The sequence below is a fragment of the Ambystoma mexicanum genome, chromosome 8 (genome assembly GCF_040938575.1).
Source record: "Ambystoma mexicanum isolate Mex_15411 chromosome 8, UKY_AmexF1_1, whole genome shotgun sequence".
Lineage (NCBI taxonomy): Eukaryota > Metazoa > Chordata > Amphibia > Caudata > Ambystomatidae > Ambystoma > Ambystoma mexicanum.
The window spans coordinates 1,258,079,189-1,258,105,301 of record NC_090929.1 but is presented as its reverse complement, the minus strand read 5'-3'; the positions used below and the strand labels follow the sequence as shown (position 1 = coordinate 1,258,105,301).

General features: G+C 49.0%; 1 protein-coding gene across 4 annotated transcripts in view; it reads right to left on the bottom strand.

Annotated features, from left to right (window-relative positions):
• The window catches only part of CPEB3 (cytoplasmic polyadenylation element binding protein 3), a 1,717,782-nt gene that overhangs the window by 1,105,797 nt on the left and 585,872 nt on the right, over positions 1 to 26,113 (bottom strand). For all 4 annotated transcript variants that reach the window (XM_069611374.1, XM_069611377.1, XM_069611376.1 and 1 more), the window contains exon 4: positions 10,792 to 10,848. In XM_069611374.1, coding sequence (XP_069467475.1) covers positions 10,792 to 10,848 — 57 coding nt within the window. The remainder of the gene's footprint in view (positions 1 to 10,791; positions 10,849 to 26,113) is intronic.

Sequence of the window (26,113 nt, the reverse complement as noted above, 5' to 3'; positions counted from 1 at the left end):
TCAACCGCTTTTTCAGCGTCTAGCGCCAATAATATGGCCTGTGTGCGTGTAATCCCTGTTTTCGCGATCAGGTGGGATATCCTTCTAATGTTGTCATGTGTCTGCCTGTTGGGGATGAACCCTGACTGGTTTTGGTGGATCAGCTTCGGAAGGACCCGTGAGAGTCTGTTAGCTAGAATTTTGGTGTACAGTTTGGCGTCCAGGTTAAATAATGCGATGGGGCGGCATGAGCTTGGGAGCTCCGGGTTTTTCCCCAGCTTGTGGTAGACAAGGAGCTTCGCATCATTCATGGATTGCGTTATATTGGCTGCGTCCTTGAATGTGTTAAAGAGTTCTGTCAGGACTGGGGCCAGGTTTCCTTTATATATTTTGTAGAAATTAGCTGTGAAGCTGTCCGGGCCAGGGGCTTTGCTAGTGGGAAGTTCCTGGATTACTCTGGATACCTCCTCGACTGTGATAGGGCAGTCCAGCTGATGTTTTTCTTCTTCCGTGATTGTTGGGAGCGTGACTCCTTCCAGGTAGCGGGATTGTTCCTCCTTCCTGGGGTTGCCTGAGGTATATATGTTTTGGTAGAAGTCTTTAAATATTTCCCCGATATCCGTCGTTAACGTTCTTACTTGTCCGAGGTCAACCTTCACTGCTTTAACTGTCTGGTTCTATTGTTTCCCTTTTATCTGCCTGGCCAGGAGTTTGTCTGCCTTATTCGGTTTCATAAAGTACCAATGTTTCAGATGGAGGAGGTTCTTCTCTGCCCACTTGGGGCGGATGGAGTCCAGTTGCCCCAGTACGTGCCGTAGGGCCCTCTTCAGTTTTAACAAATGGTTTTGGGTCATTTCCTCTTGTATCTCTTCCAGCTTGGATTCCAGTTCGGCTTCCCATTGGCGATTTTGTTTATCCCTTTGCACCTTAAGCGCTATTAAGTGTCCGCGTGTCACTACCTTGAAGGCCTCCCAGACGGTGGCCTTTGAGACCACTGGTGAGTCATAGAGCGCAAAGTAGTCTGTAATGTGTTCTCTGATCGATTCTCACATGACTGGATCCTGTATAATTTCCGCCGGTAGTCTCCACCTCCACAGACCGGACTGTCGGCGAGTCAGGAGGTCTGATACAAACAGTGGAGCGTGGTCAGAGAGCGAGATTGAACCTACCTATGCTTGTTGAACCTTTCCTAGAAGACCTGAGGATACCCAAATGTAGTCGATTCTGTAACTGGAGTCATGCACATGTGAGAAATACGTATACCCCAGGGTTCCCCCCCTGACCCTTCGCCAAATATCTTCCAGCGCCATTCTCTCCATGGTTCACTTGAGGGATCTCAACAGCGTTCCTTGTCCCGTTCGTTTGGCGTTTGAGCGGTCCACTTTGGGTTCCCACGCCACGGTGAAGTTTCTGCCTAGCACACCTCCGCCTTCGCAAAGGTTTCCAGCTTATTCAGGCAGTCCTTTATGAGGCCGTCCTGCCCCCATTTTTCGGGGCGTAGATCGTTGCTAGAGTTAGCGGGCACCCGTCAATCTGAGTGTTCACAAATGGGTATCTCCCTTATTTGTCCACTTGGAGATCGTGAACTTGCAGATTGAGGTATTTGTGAAATGCTATTAGAACTCCCCCTCTTTTCTCCCGCTCCTTTGCGTGGAGGATTTGATTATATCCTTTCAAACGCAGCCTTGCGCTGTCTTGTTTTTTTACGTGGTTTCCTGGAACATTATTATGTCATATTTGCGTGTGTGAAAAAAAGTGTTCCACCTTCTTTCTCTTCACTGGGGAGTTCTGCCCTCTGACGTTATACGTTAACATTTTCAGCCCCATTCTGTCATGGCGGGTTCGAACCCTGAATGTCTCTCTCGGGGCCTCATGCGTTGTACACATTTCCTTCTGGTTCCATGCCCCCTGCTCCCCTTTTCCTCCCTCCAATTATTCTTTTGGCAACCCCCAACTTGCCTTCTCCCCCTCCTTCCCTCCCTCATAACTGCCCGAGGAGGGCTCTAGGCCCTATGCTCGCTCGGGCGTGTAACCTTCTGCACCATGCCCTCAATATACTCAGGGATATTAACTTTGTGGGGAGTCCTAAACCCCAGTTGAGTTCCGCTGAAAGTTCCCAAACAGATTCCCAGCACCGGGCGTACCTGAGTGTCAGATCATCGGTCCTTTTTTTTTTTACCTCTTGGTTTCATGGCACCGTCCCTGGTGGGTTCCACTGCCGCTCCCACCAGGGGGTTCTGAGGTGGTAGCGGTGGTCCCTATGACCTCTTTGTGGAGTGCCTGGGCCTCTTATTTATGGTTTTCCATTCCCAGGGCGTTCTTCGCCCAGGGGAGCTCGCTCTGCGGTTGTCTTGGTCGTTCTCCTTTTCTTGTTGATTCATTATCTGCAGGCCTTCCTCACATGTAGTCATTCTCTGTTGCTTCCCTTCCCATATGAAGAGCAGGCCAAATGGGAATGTCCGCTTGTATCCAATTTGTTTCAAGACCAGTTCCTTTATAACAGGGACCAGCTCCGGGCATTTCTGGAGTGTTTATTTGCCAGGTCTTGGTAGATGTGTATGTCCACCCCGTTCATCCTGATATGGTCCATCGATCTGGCTTTGCAGAGTACCTGCTCCTTCTGAGCATACAACAACATTGCCACCAGGTTGTCTCTGGGGCGGGCCCCAGGTTCCCCAGCTCTGCGAGGGCCTAGCATGTGTATTCTGACCCACTGTGTCCTCATCGTCTGCGAGGATGTCCTTAAAGACCTGCTGTCTGCGGTTTTGAGATCTTTTTCTTCGATTGATTCCACCATGTTCTGTATCCTTATATTTGATCTCTTTGAGCAGTTTGGATCTCTAGGTTGTGGGTCAAGCGGGCAAGTCGTTCCTGTGCCTCTGCGTATTGCTGCATTTCCTCATCCAGGCTTTGGACAGTTTTCTCTAGTGTGTTGGTTCTTTCTCCTATATTTACTAATTCCGTCTTCAGTTCTTGTACCGCCTATTTCATCTCTCCTTTCATTGTCTCAAATTGCTTATGCATGGAGGCTATGAACTATTCTTGGATTTCACTGAACCAGGATTTCATATCATCTTTAGTGGCCATCTCCGCCTTCTCTATACCGGATCTCGACTCTTCGACTAGCAATTTTTGCGTTTTGGCCTTTATAGGTGTCACTGTTTCTGTTCCCCAGAGATGCACAGTTTCAGGTCCTGTTTTGATTTTGTGTTTGATGCCTGTGTTGCTCTCTGTAATTGTCATCCCCTGGTTTTTGACATGTGTGCCTCGAAGGATTAGACCATTGTTTATGCAGGTAGGGGTGGGTGTGGAATGCTCTGGCTCTTGTCTGACCGTGGCTGGTCAAGGTGATCGTGTCCGGCCTTTAGGGGGTGGGTTTCTCCCGGTGTCGTCGTCCCTTCCCCGGTTCCCCTCTGCCCTGTCGTGTCTTATGACAACGGGTTCCGGTGTGTCCTGGTGATCCCCATGTCCCCGCACAGTCCTTTTGATTGTTTATCTCCTCTTGCAAATTCTTTGGCTATCCTATATGCTCCCTGGTTCTTTCCCTCTTGATGCAGTCGGGAGGCCCCTTTTCTTTGAGGTGACCCCTGTGATCGGGGCACCCGTTGGGATAGCCGATGAGTATACCCTTGTATGTTGGGGCTTTCCAGCTGGCTCTCCCTGTTTGCCGGCCCTAGTGGTGCCCTCCTCTGCAAATCTGGGCTTGCGTTGTTCCCCCTGCCGGCACAGCTCGTGGGCAGCCCCCAGTGGTGTAGGTGGAGGTTTACTGATGGGTTGGGTGGCCCGTTCCCTCTGTCCCCTTCTGGGGCTTTCTTACCGTGTTGGTGCCCAGCTCTGGTGCATAGGCTAACTGAACGAGCTTTTGCGTAGTTTTCTCACTGCTGTTTCTGGGCGGCATGCGGGTGGGGGGGGCTGCCTCGGTCCTCGCTGTGCGAGAATCGACTCCCTCCTGTGACCGCTTGGCGCCTCTGATGAGGCCATCTATCCAGTTCCGACCCCTGTTCCAGGTTTAAGACCGCCCCGAGAGGGTGTCTGTGTTGTTCGGGGCCGCTGGGCAGGCGGGAACCTTGCTGGGCGTCCTGCCGGGGGCTCCCGGTGAGGGAGGGGTTGCTTCTTCCTCCGCAGGTGTTGTTCCGATGGGCGCGGGTGTCAGGGGTGTCTCCCGGCCCTCACTGTCTGCTCTATGCCTCCCCCAGGCGGGTCTCTGAACCTCGGGGCAAGTGGCTGCGCAGACGTTCTGTCTTCTCTCACCAGACGAAGCCTCATGATCCTCCCACCCCGCCGTGGGGTCGGGCCCGATGCGGTGCTTTACTGTGTCCCCTTTTAGGTCTCTGGACCCGTCGGTCGGGTTTGCTTGCCTTCCAGTCCACACCCACGCATCCTTATATTAGCTGTCGTGGATGTGTGATTCGGGGCTGTGGACATGGCCATGGCCCCCTGGCTTCAAGGCGATGGAAGGCAGTCTCAAGATCCGGCCCCGGAGGCCTTGCCGTCTGGATCTCTCTTCTCCTCGCCGTCCCGGTTGTGTGCCCCCGCAGTCCTTGAGGCTGGTCTTGTGGTTCTCTCCGGCGTGCACTCTCCCTCACTGGTACGGTCCGGCTCCTCCGCCAGACAGGGGACCGGCCGGTCACTGATATGTTCATGCCCTCTCCCCTGGATACGGTGCCGGCGCCCAGCCGTGCCTGTAGCTCACCGCATTGTCTGGCCCACAGTTGGCTGTCTTCTCCGGCACACCCATGCTGACTGGTGCTGGCCCCTCTAGTCGTTCAATATTACCCTCCGAGGGGTTCTGGGCTGTGGGCTTAGCCGATGATCCGCTTTATGATGGGCTTTAATGTCACGGCCCGGAGCTGGGAGACGGAGCTACGTTCACGCACGTCTACCCGGCTCGGCCGCCATCTTGGACTCCTGCTACAAGATATTTAACAGAGTTTGCAACAAGCCAAGAACTGGATTGAAGCAGAATGGAAGGGAATGTAAATAACTAACAGAATCAAACGCATCAGCTGTTTGTTGTACTCATTTACTAAAATGTAACATGGGTTTCCAAAAGAATGCGCACCTGTGTATGAAAACTAGAACAAATAATATAACAGGCACATGAAACAAGTGTTGCCATATACTGAAGTTAGATGTCTATACATTGAGGACCCATCATTTGCATGAAATACCTGTGCTCTTTGTTGTGAAGGCGTAGAGTCAAATATAACCATGGCAGCATCATAATGTAATATGTATACTCCAAGTAACCAATATGTGAGCATTCATAGTTGTGTATTTGACATTGCACTACAATACTTCCCTCATCTATGCGCCGGCCAGCTTTTCCATATTTCAGGAAATTCTTCTGCCCACCACTTGGCATTGGACCTCTATTAAGTTCCCATCTGCCGACAACATACACAACCTACACAGTCAACTTGTGTGGCTGTCCCCTCTGACTGTTTGGCTTGACATTCCCAAGATTTCTTTGCAACAATAAAATGTAACCTTTAGAAAAAAGCTCCATGCTTCAGGGGAACACTTAAGTATAATTTAGGCCCATTACACAACCACAGTACTACAGGTTGCATACTAAGAAACTGCTCGCATAGCAATTTTGCCTCTAGGCATAAAGTAGATTCTTTCCTTCTTCTGCACTTCTCTCCTCAGCTTTTATTGAGTCTACAAACATTCAATCTATTACACCACTATCCACTCCCATACCTTCCTCCTAGAATGTCTCCCAAACATCACATTATTTATACCTTCTCCTGCATTTCCCCACCCATCCTCCATGCCTCCGTTTCCACCAGAGACCATGGTCTTGATACTGTGAGAAACCTGCAGGTGTCTCCTTGGCTAGTCCCTGGGAATTTGTCATCCAGGTGGCCAGGAAACAGCCATCGCTATTGGATCCAGTTCCTAGGGGTGGACCAGTGAGGGTGGATCACCTGGAAAGGGGGTCCTCGAGGAGTGGGACACAGACGGGTGAGACACGGTATCCCCCTTTATTAGGGAGTATTCTCTCTTTAGGCTGAATTTCATAACCTAGTGAGTCGCCCAGCAGCTTTGCTGGATTTCTGGAGTTTGTTTTTTTTCTCCTGCCAAGAGTGAGACTCTTTTTCTCCCGCTCTTGGACATGATTTATGGTGTTCCTTTGACTGTGAATGTGTTTTATGGGCTATGGGGTCCTTTACTCCATAGGGTCTCATGAGTTTTTACTATATGTGTTACACAGCACCCTCCGTGCAGTAACACAGGGGTGTCATAGTGACCCCCCACCATAGACTCCATACCCTGGGACTGACTACTGTCTCCCAGGGCATGTAAAGTCACCATTGGCTTTACTAGTCCCAAATTATTAACAGAAACCATTACAAACCATCATATTGTGGACGTACTGGTCGGAGCAATTCGATTGCTCCGAGGTCTGTTAGTCGAGGGGGCACGTCTCCATCCCCCCTGATCGAGCTTTGGCTGGTGGCAGTGGATACTACTTTTTATATTCGACCGCAAATATTTCCCTATGGGATTTCCCCATTGTTCGAGGCTACCAACTTTAATTATTTAATTCTCATAGCCTCGAACATACCGCCGGTTTATTTAATTAATATTATTTGGCCGGTTGGTATTTTTTGCTAGGACTCGATTCTAAAATGGCATTTGTGTTCTCTTCTGTGACTCCAACCCAAGTCGAGCCCTTTGTTCCACTTTTTGGCGGGCTTCTCCACAGAAGCCTCCAAAAGTGGTGCCACTCTGTCTGGGTACCACAGGGGGCGTGGGAGGGGGTTTAGGCACCCTGGACTGAGTTACCTTGGTAACTCAAGTCGCACTCTTGTGTGATTGGCCCAAGTGGTGAGCCGGCCGGCTCACCACTTAGCATGTTTGATTGACAGCTAGGCTGAGTGAATGGGGGTATGCTGCATAAAAGCAGGGCTTTGGGGACTGGAACTTCAGAAGTCGCCACAGGACCTGAGAATCCGACGAGGGAGAAGCTGAGCCGACCTACCACGACGACATCACTGGCGGAGCCCTGCGGAACCGACTCACCACTTCCCGACGACAGAGAAGATCTCCCGGTTGGAGAGGCTTCTTCCCCTGAGTGGTGGGCACAACCAGTTTACCTTCTTCTCTTCGCACCCCAGACCGGTCTGTGGTCAAATCACCCGTGCTAAGCACCCCGGCAGCCGGATAGCCACTCACCACTGGACCGCGAACCAACGGACCGCTCCTTGTACCTGAGAAACTCTGCGGCTGGTTTCTTCCCTGGCAGTGCAACGGACTCCTGTCTTCCTCCCCGACGAGATCCTCTCTTCCCCCAGATGAAGCACCGACTTGCATCCGCTGCCAGGAACAACTGCCCCCGCTGGAGTATTCTCACCACTTTAAGGAACCATGTCCGCCAGGCCTCCCTTTCTAAAGATTGCTACAAGGTAATAATAACCCCTTAACCTTCTGGACTGGGCTGGCCGCCTTGACCCTCTAACTGGTCCCTTTCTTTGGTCCAACTCCTTTTTGAACCGTTACAAGACTTTTGTGCACTGCAACCGTGTGACCTTGGACACATTTCATTTTGATCCTCTTAAAGCGGGTCCGGCCTACTGACTCTGAATTCACGGTGTTACTTTGCCTTCCTCTCTTGTTGTGTTCGTGAAAAAGTGTTGGGATCTGTTTCATTTGATTCTCTGCTTTTCTCTCCCTTTTTAAAAACGAATTATTAGAGTGCCATCTACGTTAAGCGCTCACTGCTGTCTGAAAATATGTGGGGCTTTACTTAAGACTTGTCTAATATTTTTTTAAGGGAGTGTATATCTTTGAGTGACCGTGTTTTTGAATTGCTTACTATTAGTGCCTGTGTGTTTTTCTAGATGTGGTTTTAAATAAATAATTGTATCTCTTTTACACCAAGCCCTGGTCAGTGTTTACTTGTTCTATTGTGTTCTCTTGACCTATTGTGAATACTCTGTATACTGTCTAACTCTTCTTGAGGGAAGTCTGACTGCTCAGCTACAGCTGTGTGGTACAGACTGCTACCAAGTGGGTTTACTGCCAAACACCTGTAGACTTACATTTTTTGCAGTGGTCCCAGAGGGAACTGCACAGGTTTCTGCCTAACAGAACCCGATGACACTTTTAGGAGAAAATGGAGGCAGGAGGTCCACGACTCTCTACAATATGCTGACATTACTATTGATCTCCCAATCCAGAATCCAACAAAGGGCAAAACTAAGCTTTTCCAGCGCGACTGGATTGTTTCGGTTGAGAAATACAGAGAATATAACGACTTTGCAATACAACCGTTTGGTCATAAAAACTATAGCGAGCCTGAATTGTACTTGATAAAATCTCCCTCTCGAGAACACAGACTGAACTTCATGCGAATCAGATTTAACCTTTGCCTCCCCAGGCAAGTCATGGTCAAACGTAAAAGTATAACCAAGGAAGACAGCAAATGTAGATTCTGTGGATGCGAGAACAAGGCAGAATCCCTAAAACACTTATTGGTGGCGTGTGTGAAGCTGATATCGTTAAGATTACGACTGTTAAAACCTGCCCTTGCGGAATTTGGCTTATGTCATCAGAGTTACTTTGGCAACTAATTTTCAGGGGACAAGTTGCCACTTACAGGATAGGCGCGATTGCGTTTTTGAAGGCTTTGCATTAAGAATCCCCCAGAACTCTGATTATCTCATTAAATATTTCAGTTATCTATCAGTAGGGTATAGGATACTGACGATATTTGAATCTCACACTCCAAAGCGATATATAAAGTCCAGGGAATACATGATCTGACCCGTTTTCGTTACAAGTTATTCTCATAAAGCTACAGCCAATAGCATCTTGCCATTGTTGTGAATACTTATGTTAACGTTTAATATATCTGTTAGCCTTTGTACACATTTTCGACTATGTCGCATGTTCGATATCTCTAGTATGACTTGAAATTGCGGTGCTATTTTGAGTGTTAAATTTTGATAGAGATGTAAAATAAGTTCACAGCTTAAATGTTTTTAATCCTTTTTTCTTTTTGTAAGCAAGATGGTTGTGAATTGTATTATAATGGAATAAGTAAGAAGAAGTTGGAAAAAGTTGTTTTATGTAAATGTTGAAAAGTTGGCTTATGTCAGCTGTTACAACACAATAAAAAAAAAAGATAAGAAACCGAACTGCGTTGAACGAAAGCCGCAAAGTAGCAAATTAAAGGAATTCAAAGAACTGTTAAGAATAAAGGGGAAACCAGCTGCAGAGGGATTCAGCACCACATGGGTGCTCACTCGACACACTCTGGTCTATCCAGTGTTTGTTGGAACTGCAAATACCAGAAAGCCTTGGGAAGGCTGTAAAGGAAAGGTTAAAGTGGCCCTCCAGGGGTCTTGCAAAAGCCTCTGTACATTCGAAAGACTTTGACCGACAGGTGATTACGAAAGGCATGATTGATAAAGTTGGCAACAGTGAACCCGGCAGAGGGATGCTTACAAGAAGGGGCAAAGCCTGAAGCCCCTATGAACAGTGTGTTGACAGAAGTGAACCCTATCGAGGGATATCCACAGTAAACTGCTTAGAAAAAGTTGGCAAGAGTGAACCCGGCAGAGGGATGTCAAAAGAAAGGGGTGAAGCCTGAAGAATTGTTTAAAAAGACATTAAGATTCGTGACCCAATGAAAAGTCATAGTGAACCCAGTGGAGGGAGACTTACGTCCGAGAGGGGTTTGAGCCTGGAAGAGGGGGAACCCCGGGGTGAAGAACTATCACCCGAATAAGGAGAAGAACTTTTTGATTGAACTTTTGTTTCAGAGCTTTGAACTGGACAGGCCTTCGAAAGCAAGAGAACATAGCTACTCAAGGTCCCGTTATCAAAAAGGAACTTTTTAGGGATCTGCACCCAGAAGAGGAGGATCCAGGAGTGAACACATCACCCAAAGTTTATCAAGAAAAGGAACTGTTTATTTGATTAGGCTCAATACGATTTGTGAGGAGTCTGTGCATGGGAGAGGAGGATGGAGGGGTGAACCCAACACCAAAGAGATACGTGGAAAAGAACTTTGTGTTTGTTGAAAACTTCAGGCCTTCGAAGGCAAGAGACTTTTATTGAGAGAGGCTTAACCAATGAACAACCTGATAGCTGATCTGGAATGGATGACTTGTGCTGGGAAGGCTCGAGTGTGTGCTGCGCTCAGGATACCCACCTTATTCCGTGCTCAAAATTACCCACCTTATTCCGTGCTCAAAACGTGGGGAAGGGAGACCCCCTGAAATCACATCCTGACATATTATTTGTGAAGACTTCTTTCTTATAAATCCTATCCCACACTCTTTTTGTAATTAGCATAAGGACTGGCAATAAGGTTTTCTTAGTATAGGCCCTTTAATTTGACACAACGCCAGTTGGACTGCCTTAATTTTATTTTTATTGTCGAAGCTTGCTCCCACCTTAAAATTCGGTTTAGATGAGGCGTTTATCTAACCCACTTTTGCAGTTTAATAAAGACCCTTGAACTGTGATCACTTGTGTCCGTCTTTACTGTTGCCACCATGAGTTCCTTACACTACTCAAGGCGGCGTCACAATTCACCTCTTTCCAAACAGGTCTTTGCACTGGGAGAACAGTACAATGGCAATTTAATGCAGTAAGAAAAGCTCATTTACATAGTTACAGATCATCTATTTGCTATGCCTTTATAAAAATGTATACATTGCAAAATAGGAATAGAAACTATGGCAAAGAAAGTGCTACAGTTCATACATCAACAATAATACTAGAAGGAGGTGTCAAATATTTCCATTCACCTTCTCAATCAGTACAAATGTACATGCAGAAATGAAAACGTACTGTTAAGTGCCATAATGTTCTCTGTCCCAGGATGGTGAAAGTTTATTCCCATGCGTCCTACAAAATAAAATGGATTACGTTAAGACGAAATATTTTAAAAGCTCCAATCCAAACCAATGCAAATTAAATAGATTCACTTCAATAGATTTACTTACTCGTAGTAAGGTCAACACTCTTAAACTTAATTGCCCTACGTTAATCTGTAAGGAAACAGCAACATCTATTGGCCAGTGCTTGAAACTGTTACAGCTAAGGTAAAGGAGATGCATAGACTTCGAAACAGCCCTTTATGCTTTCCAGCCATGTCTCCTATCCATCATGTGCAGGTTTCACCCTTTAGTATGTGAACAACAAACTACCAGTGGGATGCCTTCTGAATTAGACTTGAACTGGTGAATGGAAAATATTCATTAACTTTATATATTTCATGCAGAACATTTTACACATGGAGGCCTCAACTCCCAAAATAACAAACATAAAATACAATTCAGTCCATTAAAGTCAACTTTAGTCCAACAATGTTATAAGCTGTGTTCACTGGAATATTCAAGTCTGTAATATCGAAATGTTTTGGCTATCTCCACACAATACCCGGAAAGGATGATTGCTACCCCTGTGTAGCCCTTACCTAAAGCAGCCTAAAAGTTCACATGAAAGTGGGCAATGGATAATTAAACCCTTCAGCTGTACCAGGGATTCATATCTCCTGCTTCATTCACAGTCTCAAGACCAGCCCGACTCCGCTCATCTTTTTTTTCTCGGCTACATTCTGCTTTGCCAGAAGACCCAGTGCACCATCTTACTGTCCTGCCTGCAAAACGAAGCTCACATACAACACCCAGGACTCTGCTTGCTAGTGTGCAAGCCATCTGGAGCACTGTGATTGGTTACCAGAGGGACATGTGACGCACTACCTCACGTCGTCGGTCTCCCCTGAGCGTCCAGCCCGGGCAGCTGCAGTGAAGGGCCAAAAGCAGCAAAGGGCAGATCCCTGGTTAAGCCTGTTTTGGCTGGAAAGGACCTAGGGCAGAAATGCTGCTCAAGCACGAGACTTCATCAAGCTCACCCTTTATCAGACATTCTGCTTCCATGCATAGGAATCTTCCATACATTGTCCACAGAGTTTCTTCTACCTCACAGGGCCAAGGAACGTTTTTGTTTTGAACCGGTCAACTGTCTTTAACTGTCTTTGGGTTTCCCATAGCCCCATGCCTGCCCAGAGTAACTTAGAACCTACACCCTCTTCTCAGCCAACCATCCACCCCTTCCTATGCCGCTCAGCCTCCTTCTCTCTCTCTCTCTCTTGGGCTGCACTCTCTTCATTGTCTTCTCTTGCCTATTTCTTCTACCATTTATCATGACTCTAGACTTTGCTCCATTTTGCCTTCTGAGGGGGGATCTAAGGTCTGTCCGGTATGTGGTCTGGGAGATGAGACAGTGGTTCACTTTTTGTTTATATGCACTGCCTCCAAACCACTTAGAGTAAGATGCTTACGCCCTCTACTTAAAGACGCTGGAATTCGGACCACAGCCGAGGGACTGGTTTTGGGCAAAGGAAATTCAAACCCATATACTGTAACTTGTGCTGCTCAATATGTTCATAGAACTTGGCTCCTAAGCACAAGGACAGCTATGTGACAAGTGATTCGAACCAGATGCAGCATTTTTATTAAGAGGCAGAAGGGCTACAAGTATAATCTCCCTTCAGGACTCTACATTGGGAATTGATTCACTGTATTGCTTTCTACTCTGCACTTTATCATATGTATTTTTCTAGTTTTGTAATTAATTTTGATTGACTGTGTTTTAATATTATATGTTTGTTCATATTTCTGTGACATTTATGGCATTTCTGCTGAATAAAGTTTTTTTTAAAAAACCTTTATTTATTAAAAGCGATTGACAACTCTTCGAGGAACTAGAAAAGGATCTGACCCGCTGGCAATCGCAAGAGATCTCCCTCCTAGGCCGTATCACGACGTGCAAAATGAACTTACTTCCCCGCTTCCTCTATGCCTGTGCCGCTCTCCCGACCACCATTCCGCTTCCCCCCCATACAGCGGCTCCAAAGGAAGATGGTGGACTTCATCTGGAGGTGGGAGAAGGCGCGCATCCCAAGGAGAACAATGATGGCCAGCACAAGACTGGGAGGCCTGGGGGTGCCCGACCTCCGAAAATACCAAATGGCGGCACAACTGGTCCACCTTCAAGCATGGGGGCTCGCTGCAGGTCGGCCGAAATGGGTGGAGATCGAACAATCCTGCCTCTCTCTCCCCCTTCTTTTTCTCCCGTTCCTACCCACAGCCTTACGCCGAAGTTGGCCGGGAACACTAACGGCCACAAAACAAACGATAAAGGCCTGGGAGTGGGCTTGCAGGTACCGGGGCGTTCCAGGAGACTTGAGCGCGCTCTCTCCAATCTTCCTCAACCCAGCTTTTTCCCCCGGGGCCCATCCTCGAAAGTTCAGAAACTGGGTCGCAGGAGGCCTGGCCACTCTAGGGCAATTCTTTGAAGGGGACTCCCCCCTAACCTTTGAACGCTGTAAAGTGACTTTTCAGTTAGCGGAAAAGGATAGGTACTCCTACGCCCAACTCAGGCACTGGTGCTCCCACCCGCAGACCCACGTGGCGGCCACTAGGCCCCTTACTTCACTAAAGCAGAGGGTGAACAACCTACCGGCCTGGGATAAGATCTCTGCCCTATATAGACTGCTGCAGGAAGACCCCCTCCAGTTTAGGCCTTCATATATGTCTCAATGGGAAACGGACCTCGGGGACACCATTGAGGATCACACTTGGGTGGACATTTGGACAAGAACGCATTCGGCATCCCGCTGCGTTACCAACCGGGAGTGTGCTCATAAGCTACTCCTGCGCTAGTATTATCCCCCTCTATGCCTTCACCAATTCCAACCTGAACTAGACCCCCACTGTTGGCGACTCTGCGGCCTCCCAGGATCCTACTTCCACATGTGGTGGACCTGCCCCAGAGTGAAGGAGTTCTGGACTCTCTGTTTAGCCACCATACAGGACGTCATCCAGGTGACCATTCCACTCACGCTCCAACAGGTCCTTCTGGGGATCCCACTGCCAGGCTCATACCCAAGGTTGGGGAGAAGAGCTGCCCTGGTGTCCCAGTTCTTGTTAGCGGCTAAAATCACGGTGGCCCGCACCTGGAAGTCTGCGGACGGACCTCTGATGGCCCTCTGCTGGGTCAAACTCTGGGATATTTTGATAGCTGAGAAGGTCACGGCAGCCAAAGCGGGATTGCTTCACCGATTTCGAGACATTTGGGCGCCAATACTAGATTATGACCGGAACTCCCAGCCTTGACCCACAAACCATGCCTGATTGCAAGAGCCCTTCACTCTATGGATGACCCGCAACCGCCACCAAACCAGTCCGACTGAGGCCCGAGAACTATGCCCTCCGGGGAACGCAGGCGGAGGGAGAAGGGGATCTTGTGTCTGTACGATCTGAGAAGCTACATGTGATGTGATTGTATAATTATCCTGTGTGTTGATTTATAAATAAACACATTTTAAAAAAGTGATTGACAATACAATACAAATTAAACCTGCCAACTTCTTTCAGTGCAACGTTACAACATACTGCACACATTCTGAGGCAGAGGTAGGTTAATAACATCGTGGAACTCATTAGACTGCTGGATCCTATGTTTTGAATAGTTCTCAGACACCCCTGGGGAGTACTCATTTTCAGTCTGTCAGAGATTCTGTATCTTCTTGCATTTGCAACAGTAAGCATCGAAATGGGGGCCAGATATCTATCGGTTTACACTTCACCGGCTGGAGCAGAGACCATTGCTCTTCCTGATCTGAAGCCAACCGTCACAGCCCGCATCCATTGTGTAACCATTGGTCCGGCAGGTTTTCATCACTTTAGCAATATGCAGCGGACCTCCAGAAACATGCAGAGGCTGGTGAGTCAGTGAAAGCCTTGTTGCATATTGTCAAATTTGTGAAACAAATATTGCAATGGGTCGCCTCAATTCTACAAATAAACATGTCTGACAGTGTATCACATACCGTGTTCCAGAAATCCTGCAGTCCCACATGATATGAAAATACCCAGCGTTGCATGATTGGCATCTAGCGCAGAGTGCAGAGTTTGCCTGGGAGATAAATGCAGCCTGGCAGGAGTGTAGTGATACCCGTGTAACACCTTCAACTGTATCAGTTGGAATCTAGACTTAAGGGATACCTTACGTGACTGCATACACATATCCTCCCAGATTTCATCCATACTATCTAAATTAAGATCCCTTGCCCAGATTCTTAACCCGGCAACACAAGAATACACATGTTATTCTACTGTCCATGACGCACATTCTACGATCGATTTCTGGTTGGTCCCGTCTTCACTTATGGCAGACATTGCTGACACGAAAATTCTTCCCCATATGATCTCGGACCACTCGCCTATTATTCTGACCATGAAATGGAATGCACTTCCCGCGCCCCGTGTGGCACATGCCCAGTTCGTGTCTGGTTGATCCAGCTTTTCTTGAAGGGCTGCACAACGGTTCGGTTGACTTCTTCCTTAGAAACGAGGGGACTGTGAGCCTCCACAACACGGTGTGGGAGTACTACAAAGTATGATTCAGGGAGGGGCGTGGCCGGGAGCGAAACGTGCAGCATGGCTCCTTAGGTGCTCCTGGACGGCCCCGTCGTCGGAGTGAATTCCCCGCGGCCTGGGGCTCCCACCGAGCCGATCTTAGAATCTGCAGCATTATTAAGTCCTGCTGCATCGATCGTGTGGAGTTGCAGCGATTATATGCCATCTGAAAGCCTGGTGAGCCGTGTTCACTCCCGTCAGATATGCGTTGGAAAATCTAAAATGGCGACCGGGCGCCCGTAGCACTTGAGGCCCCGGTGGGGGAGGGGTGCCCCTCTGCTTCATCTTCTGCACCCACTTTTCCGGCGAGGCACCGGGAGAAGCCCCATCTGACGGAGCCTCCTCCCCAACCCGGACACATCATCGCCCCGCGGAGGACTCCGGCGACTGCCAGCGGGACCCGAAGTATAGCTGAACGGCGGGACACAGCCCGCTGCTCCGAGCTCACCGAGGGTGAGGGCCCCCCCCAACCGGGAGGCAATCCAGCAGACCACAAAGCGGGGACCTCCTCGTAAACTTTTTCTCTGGGTAAGAGCACCTTCCGCCTCGACCGGGTCTGGTTGGGGAACACCCGCTTCATGCCAGCGACGCCTGGGATTCAGGGGCTCGGATTGACACCGGTGAAAGCTCTTCCCGACGCTCGGAGTGGCCTTGGCGCTCCACCCTCCCCTCCGGACCCCAGCGTACCCGCCTAGAGCCCTCTGCACGTCGCCCCAGTGGACCCTGCATGCACTGCTGGAGCCGGGACCCGCATGGAGGGCCCCTGACAATCTAGATCTACGTCGGGGGCATTCCTTCATCTAAAGCAGCACCCTCGCCCGACAACAGCAGCCCTCGATCAGGCTATCCTCACCTCCGCTCCTCTTGCGCCTCCAACCTGGCTCCGGGGGGGTCTTGGCCCCATTAAATCCACCCAACGCTTTTCTATCCCACCGGCAGAGTCTAGTCCACCGGTCCTGCAAAGAACAAATCGCCGGGCAGCTCACAAAACCACTCTGTACTCATCCCCATTGCCCGTGCCGGTCTGAACTGACAATCAACGGAGGGAGGCTCGCCACTCTTCCCCCCCCGATACTGGACCTGTCTGGCAGGGCTGGGCCCGGGATCTATGAGTGGATTCGGCGGTACAGGAGCAGCTCCTCTCCCCCTACTCCCACCACTTGGCAGGACCATGCCAAAGAGTGGTAAATCGGTGAAACAAGCAGATATTGCAGCAATGATGTCCAACTCTGGCCAGAACAAGGCAGGCAAAACCGACCAGACCACTACCGCGACATCCAACGCTCTTCCTTCACCGGAGCAACCGCAGGCCGAGCATTTTGCCACCAAAACAGACTTAAAAGACCTTCTAGCAAGACCTTCTAGCAGCCCTTACCAAGGAGATCCATAAGGGCACGGAGGAAATCACCAAGAAGATCGCATCTCTTGACAGAAGGGTGGAGGAGGTGGAAAAGCGCACAGAGGAGGTGGAGAATGACCTTTGTGACAACGCTTTCGAACTAGAGTGTGGCCTAAAGAGAATCGCAACCCTGGAAGCCAGATGTGACGCACTCGAACTCAAACAGGAGGACAGCGAGAACCGCTCCCGGCGCAACAACATACGCATCCGCGGGATCCCCACCTCAATCACTAACGCAGATCTTGAGAGCTTCGTTAAAGACCTGCTCAGGTTCATTATAACCCTCCCAGACAGTGCCCTGCTGGAGATAACAGAGTCCACCGTACGGCACCTAGGCAAGCTTCAGCCTCCCCTCCTGATGTTCTCGCCCGGATCCACTTCTTCAGGGTTAAAGAGGAAATAATGAGAGAGGCCAGATCATCAAAACAAATCACTTTTAGAGGAGCAAACATCGCACTATTCCAAGACCTGTCGAGCATAACCCTTCAAAAAAGGAGAGCCCTTCGTAACCTTACAGAATGGCTTCAGGAAAAGAAAGTTCAATATCGATGGGGGCACCCCACATCTCTGTGCTTCGAGTGGGAGGGTGTGCGCAGGTAAATCCGGAACTTCAAGGAGGCAAGCGATTCCTAGGAGCAAACCCGCAGACGAGGACTCTGATCATGCTACCTGCTCTCAATCCCAGCCCGGCTCGCCTATTTCCAACCGCTGGTCCCGGGCTGGTGTGCGACGCAGGACCCGCGGCCCCCAGAAGCAGCATAACCCGGACTGATTGGAGGTCCCCGCTCGTCCTTCGGTTGCTGACTCTCCAGACTAAGGTCTTTCTTCTCTTGGTGATCCCCCGCAACCCCTGATTTTCATCAGCTATCCAGCTTCCCCACATCCTACACGGGAGATACTGTGATAACATCCAATACCCAGGGGGACAGCAATAGGCACGCATTCTAGAACACACCCCCAGGCCCATATGCTCTACACAGCCCCTGGATCCTTTATTCCATGACCCGGGTGGCTTCTCTGTTCACTTAGTGGGATGCAACTCCCGGCGGCGGGGCCCGCCACTAACCCCACAAATGAGCTTTATGGTCTAATTCCCACAGTTTTGGGGTAGGGTCGGGGCAGTTTTGGGTTTAAAGAACTGTTCAACTCCCCAAAATCCCCAGTTAATGGTTATAGTTTTATCAGTAGACATCGGTAATTGCAGCACAATACCACGCTCACTCGAGAAGGTTCCACAGCCCTGCAGCCCTTACATAGTTTTCCTGCACAATTTCATGCTATCGCCCAGAAGTAATAGACCCTAATAACGCTAGAGAGGTCCGCATCCTGACCTGGAATGTCCAAGGTCTTAATTCCCCCAGGAAGCGCAAATCGGCAGAGCACAGGCTGGCAGCTCTAAATGGAAATAGTCATTCTCCAGGAGACTCATCTCCTGCCAGCTGACGAACACCGAAGCAAATTCAAGCGCTTCAAACAGGGCTTTTTTGCCTCTGGCGGGGAGAAGAAGCGAGGGGTGGCAGTTCTTTTAAGTGACAAATTCCCTTTACCCAACCCCACGGTTAAAAAAGACCCATCGGGCAGATACCTTCTCATCCGGGATCATATTACAGACCAACAAATTACAATCGCTGGGATCTATGCCCCGAATGCAAATCAGGACAAATTCATAGCTGAGCTACGCCCCCCGCTCCTAACATTTACCTGAGGACATCTCCTAGTCGGAGGAGAGTTTAACTTAGTTCCTGACCCCATAAAGGACAAGTCCCTACCCCCATCCAACCCGGACTTCTCCCAAGCCCTTGCATTTGCAAGATTTCTCAGGGAATCGGGCACGGATGACTTCTGGAGGGTAGCCAATCCTGACACACATGACTACACGTTCTTTTCAAACGCACACGGTGGTCATTCCTGCATCGATGTGTTACTGGCCTCCAGTACCTTATTCCCTTGCTTTAGCAACATCGAAATCCATACAAGGACGGTGTCTGACCATGCACCAGTCTCGGCAGACCTCTCTATCTCGGGAGGCCCAGAACCCCCTCCTAGATTCTGGAAGCTCAACGATTCCTTGTTATTGGACCAGATGATCAGGGGCGAGGCAGAAGACTCATTGGTCAACTACTTTAAAGAAAACTAGAACCCCGAAACCCCATTTGAGCTGTTATGGGAGACCATGAAACCGGTTATAAGAGGGGTATTTATTAGCGCTGCCTCTGAACAATTGTGAGTCTCCAAACTCCTCACACAATCTTTAGAGTCCAAACTTTCCTCCCTAGAAAAAGATCTAAAAACCCAATATTCCAGAAAGGCGGACAGGGAACTAAAAAAGGCGAGGAGGGCTTTGGAGATGCACTTGGCCGACTGCACTGCGAAGGCGCTGGCATACACAAAACAATTTTATTATCACAAAAGCAATAAGGCAAACCGGCAGCTAGCGTACAAATTACGAAAAACTCACACTAGAAACAACATCACTAGTCTTAAGGGGTCTGATGGGATAAGTAAATTTGCCACCTCAGACATAATTGAAATCCTGCTGGACCAGCATAAAGCGGTCATGCAAGGTCCACCCACATCTCAAGAGATTAGAGTCCAACAACAGCGTTATTTGGAATCCTTTCACACCCCCACGGTCTCTTCCCCCTTAAGCTCCCTGGAAGCCCCGATCTCCGCAGAGGAAATTCTAGATGCCATTAAATCGCTTAAGAACACCGCCCCAGGCCCTGATGGGATAACGCCCAAGTTTTATAAATCATTCGTTCACATTCTGACCCCGCAACTAGTATTGCTATTCAACTCAATTCTATCTACCAAAAAGGTAACACATACTATGGCCAAATCAGCCACCATCTTACTGCAGAAGCCGGGAAAGGACCCTGAGCAAGCAGACTCTTATAGGCCAATCGCCCTAATGAATACTGACGGGAAAATCTACTCAAAGGTTCTAGGGGCCAGACTGGCTAGGATTCTTCCCGAGCTAATTCACAAAGACCAGAAGGGTTTTATCCCGGGCAGAGGAACACACGATAATATCAGGCGCACACTCAATATCATCGAGTCCGCGAACAGGATGAAAACTCTGCTCCTGGTAATCTCTCTCGACGCACTTAAGGTGTTTGATCTAGTGAACTGGGACTTCATCCAGTACACCCTCTCCCATATGGGCCTAGGTCACAACTTTATAACCTGGTTAATGGCATGTTATGTACACCCATCAACGCAACTCCGAGTCAATGGGAGGAAATCGACGAGCATCCCTATGTCCAGGGGGACTCGCCAGGGGTGCCCGCTATCTCCCTTGGTGTTCGCCCTCTCGATGGAGCCATTCGCAGCAAGAATCTGCCTCAATCCTAACATCAAGGGGGTCATGGTGGGCGGGACTGCACACAAGGTTGCGCTCTACGCCAATGATGTACTTTTCACCATCACTGACCCAGCCAGCTCGCTACAGCCCCTACTCGATGAATTAGAAGCGTTTGGAACATGCTCTGGGTTCAGGGTGAACTATGACAAGTCCTCTGTCCTTCCGATCAACCTCCCGAGGCGCCAGGGCTACGCCTTATGTCCCGAGTTTCCAATCCCATGGGCCAACACCTCGCTGGAATACCTGGGCATTTAGATCCCCAAATCCGGCCTACTAATCTACAAACACAACTTCCCTCAGCTGTTTAAATCACTACACGCAGATCTGAAACGGTGGGACAAACAAGAAATCTTGTGGCTGGGCCGGGCCGCCGCGGTAAAAATGAACTTACTCCCCAGAGCGCTGTACCATTGCCACGCGCTCCCAAGTCATATTCCGGAAGCGGATCTTGCCTCCCTACAACGGGATATCATGAAATTTATCTGGGGGGGGAGACCTCGCATTGCCAGGAAAATCATGATCCGCAGCCGACAACTTGGCAGTCTGAGGGTCCCTGACATCTCTAGATATCGGCACGCAGCTCAACTCACGCACGCTTACACTTGGACCCGCTCAGTAGATCGCCCAGTCTGGTTGCAACTCGAGGAAGCTTGATGTAAATCCCCCCTTTCTGACTTGCCTCACATCCAATCTCAGAAAACCCCACCAGCAATGTCTCCGCTTCCAGCAACTTGTAACACAGTGGACAGTTGGAAAGCTGCAAACAGAAAATGGGGAATCGAAACCTCCCTGGGTCCACTAACCCCTATCTGGAGTAACCCGGGCTTCTCCCCTGGCCTTTGCATCCGTAGCTTTGCCAAGTGGCCAGAGGGCAGCCTCCACAAAATCTCAGACTTCTTAAAGGAAGGCCGGTCGCTTACCTTTGAGGACTGCAAGGCGAAGTTCAATATCACCGAGGAGGAACGATTCCGATATACTCAGATCCGGCACTAGATCTCACAACGCTCCGTCAGAGAACGTGGCTCCAGGGACCTAACTCCCCTCGAACTATCACTGACAGCATCCCCTCCAAAAGGTAAGATCTCCACCCTCTACAAACTCCTAGAAAAAGCCAACCCTGAAGCGAAGGAAAGCTACATGCTGAACTGGGAGAGGGACTTGGGCCGCTCACTGGAGCCTGATGTTTGGGACAAAATTTGGTCAAGACTCCATAAAAGTACCCAATGTGTTACCAATAGGGAAGGGGGATATAAAGTATGCTTCAGGTACTATATTACACCAACCCAACTGCATAAAGCGGGCGCAAGGCCCTCACCGAATTGTTGGAGGGGGTGCACGCAAGAGGGCTCGCTTTTTCACCTCCTATGGGACTGCCCTAAGGCGGCGCACTATTGGAAGTGGGTCCTGACACATGTCCGAGCAATAACAGGCCTGAACATCCCGTGGGACCCTGGAATAATTTTGCTGGGTGACCCGAGGGAGGCGGATGTGCCGATGTCAGGAAACGCTGCTCGCCTTTGCACTCATCTATTATTGGCGTCCAAAATTGCCCTCGCTCGTCTCTGGAAGCACCACGAGGGCCCCTCTATCCCGCTATGGTGGGCCAAGTGTTGGGACATTGTTACTGCGGAAGAAATCACTGCAATTCGCCTGGGCAACCTCAATCCCTTCCAGAACACTTGGGCCCCATTCATGGACTACGCAGACCGTTACCCGGCCCTTACACTAAATCCGCTGGCTGAACTGAACTTCGCATGGACGCGGACTAGTCCAGTGTAAAGATATTTCCCCCTCTTGCCATTTTCCTGCCCAAACACTGCTATGAATGAGTTGCATACTAAATTCCCTCTCCTATTATCTATTCCTTCCACTGTAATGAACTATTCCACCACAATCATGCGCTAACTCCGATGTCTACTGTTTAATTTGTTTCTTTCTTGTTGTCACTGATTAATACTTGAATAAAATGTTTATTTTGAAAACAAAAACATATGGCTCAGGGGAGAAATCATCTCCTCTACATCTGGGACACTGAGAGCCATCAGGTGGGAACTGAGTGGGGTTGAGACCGATCTTACAAAACTGGAGGATGAGTATGGCAATACCCAGAATCGCGCCCTACTGGGGTGCATTAAAGGGAAACTGCTGAAGTTCAGAGAGCTGGCCGATAGGGAAGTCCATATGCTCTACTACCCCGCACAGGAGAGGCGCTATGGCGAGTCCAATGGGTCGGGTCTAGTCATAGCTCTGGTATTACTGATGCCAATGGCAACACCCTGAACTCACCTGAGGAGGTGAATTCCGAATTCCACAAATTCTACAAATCCCTATACTCTAACTCAGACAGGTGCACGTCAGCAGAACTTGGAGCGTACCTGGACGAGATACCGCTCCCAACGGTCTCAGGCGAGGCTCGCTCGGACCTTAACATCCCATTTTCCACTGAAGAGATCACAGCAGCCATTAAGTTATGTTATGTTACTTGGCATTTATATAGCTCCTATGTATCATTGGTATGACCTCAAAGCGCTGGTAGGTTGAACGCCCTCGAGAACCGTAGGTCAGGTCAGTAGAGAGACAGAGTGTCGAATGGTGCACAGGCGCACCGGATATGTGTGCAGCTGGTGTGGTTGTTGCATGACAGCTGCTTCGAGTTCTGGCTGCGTTAGGCCTGAGGAGACGCTTAAGCTAGCCGGAAAGTGCTCAGCTAGCTGTGTTTTATTAGGATGTTGAGGTGTTCGTAGGGTTCATGTTAGTATAAGAACAGCTAGACCGAATGTGTCATAGTATAGCTGTGTTCTAGTTGAATGATGGTGTATAGGGGAGAGAGAGCGTAGTAGTGGGATATGGTGGTAATCAGTAAAGTGCTTGCGACCAGGCACGAGAGCAAGACAGGGGGCGTACATAGCGGCATACATATATAAAGCGAACAGGATGGATAGGGTAAACATGTGATACATATAACATGGGGATACAGGTACATAGCATATACAAAGCATAAATAGGAGATACAGAGATATATAGAGATGTATCCACTCTGTCCTTTCCATCCATTCCATTCACTCTGTCCTTTCCTTCTACTCCATTCACTTTTTCCATCCGTTCCATCCTTTCCATCCACTCTATCCTTTTCATCTGTTCGATCCACTCCATTCTTTCCATCCACCCAATCCGTTCTATCGGTTTCATCTACTTCATCCTCTCCCTCCACTTCATCCGTTCCATCCGCTCCATTCACACCGTCTGTTCTATCCATTCCATTTTTCTGTCCACTCCATCCGGTTCCATTCGTTCCATCCACTACTTCCGGTTCTATTCGTTCCGTCCACTCCATCCACTCCATCCACATCCTCCCCTCTGATAAGGTGCGAGGCCCTGACGGCCTGGGGGTTGAACTTTGTAAGGAATTGAGCTCTATCCATGTCCTTCAGCTACTACGAATATGGGAAGAGGCTCTGCACAATGGTAGGCTACCCCACTCAATGTCAGAAGCAGTAATTACAGTACTTTTGAAAGCCACAGACCGGCATCTGAAATGGAATTCTTATAGACTGTTGTCCCTGATCAATACTGACACCAAAATGTTCACTAAGGTGCTAGCCACTAGACTCCTTTCCCATATGACTGCACTGGTCCATCACGACCAATCAGGATTTATTCCCAGGCGCACCACAGCGTTTAACCTACGCAGGCTCTTAGGTTATATCTCACAGGTCAACCCGGAGGCACATGCGGTGGCGGTCTCCTTAGACACTGAGAAAGCCTTTGAATCTGTCTCCTGGCAATTCTTGTTCTCGGTACTGCGCTGTATGGGTCTTGGTGAGCTCTTTATACAAAGTGTCCGGCTTTTATACGCCTCCCCGGCAGCCAGGGTTCGCACCGGTGCCACTCTGTCCCCAGTGTTCCTGTTGGAGCGGGGCACTAGACAGGGCTGCCCTCTGTCCCCGCTGTTTGATCTCACTATAGAACCACTGGCCTGTATTATGCATCTCAGACATATCCACTGCGGCCTGCGCATGACGGGTCCCACACGTATGATTTCACTTTATGCAGATGACTCACTGTTATATATTGGGAACCCTATTTTAAATCTTGCCCGATTCTTGATGAAGTCCGTAAATTTGCTAGATTTTCGGTATACCGTAGTAATGAGGCCAAGTCAGAAATATTTCCCCTCAACAAGGCCACCACCTCCCCTCCAAACATTAAGGGGTGCCAGTGGGCCCAGGACAAAAAGTATTTTGGCATTGGGGTCACACGGCAACACCACTTGTTAATTCTAGCGAATCATGGAAGCTACATGCACATCCTTAAAGACAAATTGAACCTCTGGGCTTGTCTCCCAATTTCAGTGTACGGCAGACCGTCCCTTCTGAAGATCGTAATAGTCCTTAAGCTATTGTACTACTTTATCAATGTCCCGGTATGGCCGAGGTATGCATTCTTCGACAAATTGAGATCGCTTGTAGTGAACTTTACTTGGGGCAAGGATACACCTCGGATGAAGTGGGAAGACATGACCAGACCATACGATCAGGGAGGGCTCCAAGCCCCGGACCTGGAATTATATTATGATGTAGCACAGGCACCCTTTGCTGTACCCAACACATGTTCAACCACTTCACACCGATCTTGAGAAATATAGTGCATCCCCCTCAGATCTGTGCACAATAGTGCTGGGTAGTCGTCACCCTGACACATGCACCTTTGATCCGGTCCGAACGACAGTCAATGCCGGGTCCAGAATTTTCAAAAGACTGGGTGTTTTATGCCACCCTATGTTGGAGCAATTCCCCTCAGGAATTGCCCTGTGCTCCACCGAACATATGATAAAACACTGCAGAACATGTGGGACCCAGGCGGCATACTGACACTACACAATCTCTTTCCAGGGGGTTCTTTCGTTACACTCACTAACTTCTCTGAGAAACTGGGCAATAGCCCCATCAGAACACTACGGTATTACAGAATCAGGGCTGCCGTCAGGGGGCACTGGGCGCCATTTCCAAAGGAACCTGAGGAGTGCGAGGTCTTGAGCATAGTGGTAACGGGCGGTAATCCCAGGGGCTTGGTATCCCAGTTTTACAAAAAATGCCAAGATGCACTAACGCACCCCTTGAAGGTTAAAGAGGGGTGTGGGCTGATGTAGGAACACCGGTGGAAGAACCACAATGGACCCGTTGGTGCCGTCTAACTAAAGAGGTGTCTCTCAATTCAAGACACAGACTTATAGAAATCAAAATTCTCAACAGATTACATTACACACTGGCGTAGATTGCCAAATGCTGTGGGGTGATAGCCAATATGATATCTTATTTATTTTAGTGCATCATATGCACTGGAACTGTCCCAAGATAACTCAATTCTGGGGGGAGGTTGCAGAGGTGTTGTATGTTTGCACAGGAGTCCCCCCGCATCTGATACTTCCTAAATACTTGTTTGGTGACATAGGCAAGATAACGGTAAAACTTAGGCGCCTCTTTAATCTTGGTTGCCTGCTGGCTAAGAAATGCATTCTTCTACGTTGAAATCCAGACTGGCTCCGGACATTAAAATGTGGATTAGTGAAATGACTTATGCCAACGAATGCGAGGAGGCCTATGTGTCGCTCGTAATGCCATGCTGCAGGCCGAAACACATTTGGGAGCCATTCCGAGCGTACTTAGCTGCACAGAAAGCTGTACAATGAGTCCCAAGTATACTCTGAGTATAATAGATCACATGACACAAATGTAGCTAATATCTCTTTGCATGTATTTCTTTGTTCGAAACATAAGCTACAAGTTTTTTGTGGACTGTAATGTATGCAACTATGCTTTTCACTGCACTGAACAAATAAAGCTTTAAAAAAAAAGATCCCTTGCCCAGTCGCTCCTCATCTTAGTTTAGGGCCTATTACCACGTTTCTGCAATAGATCGCAA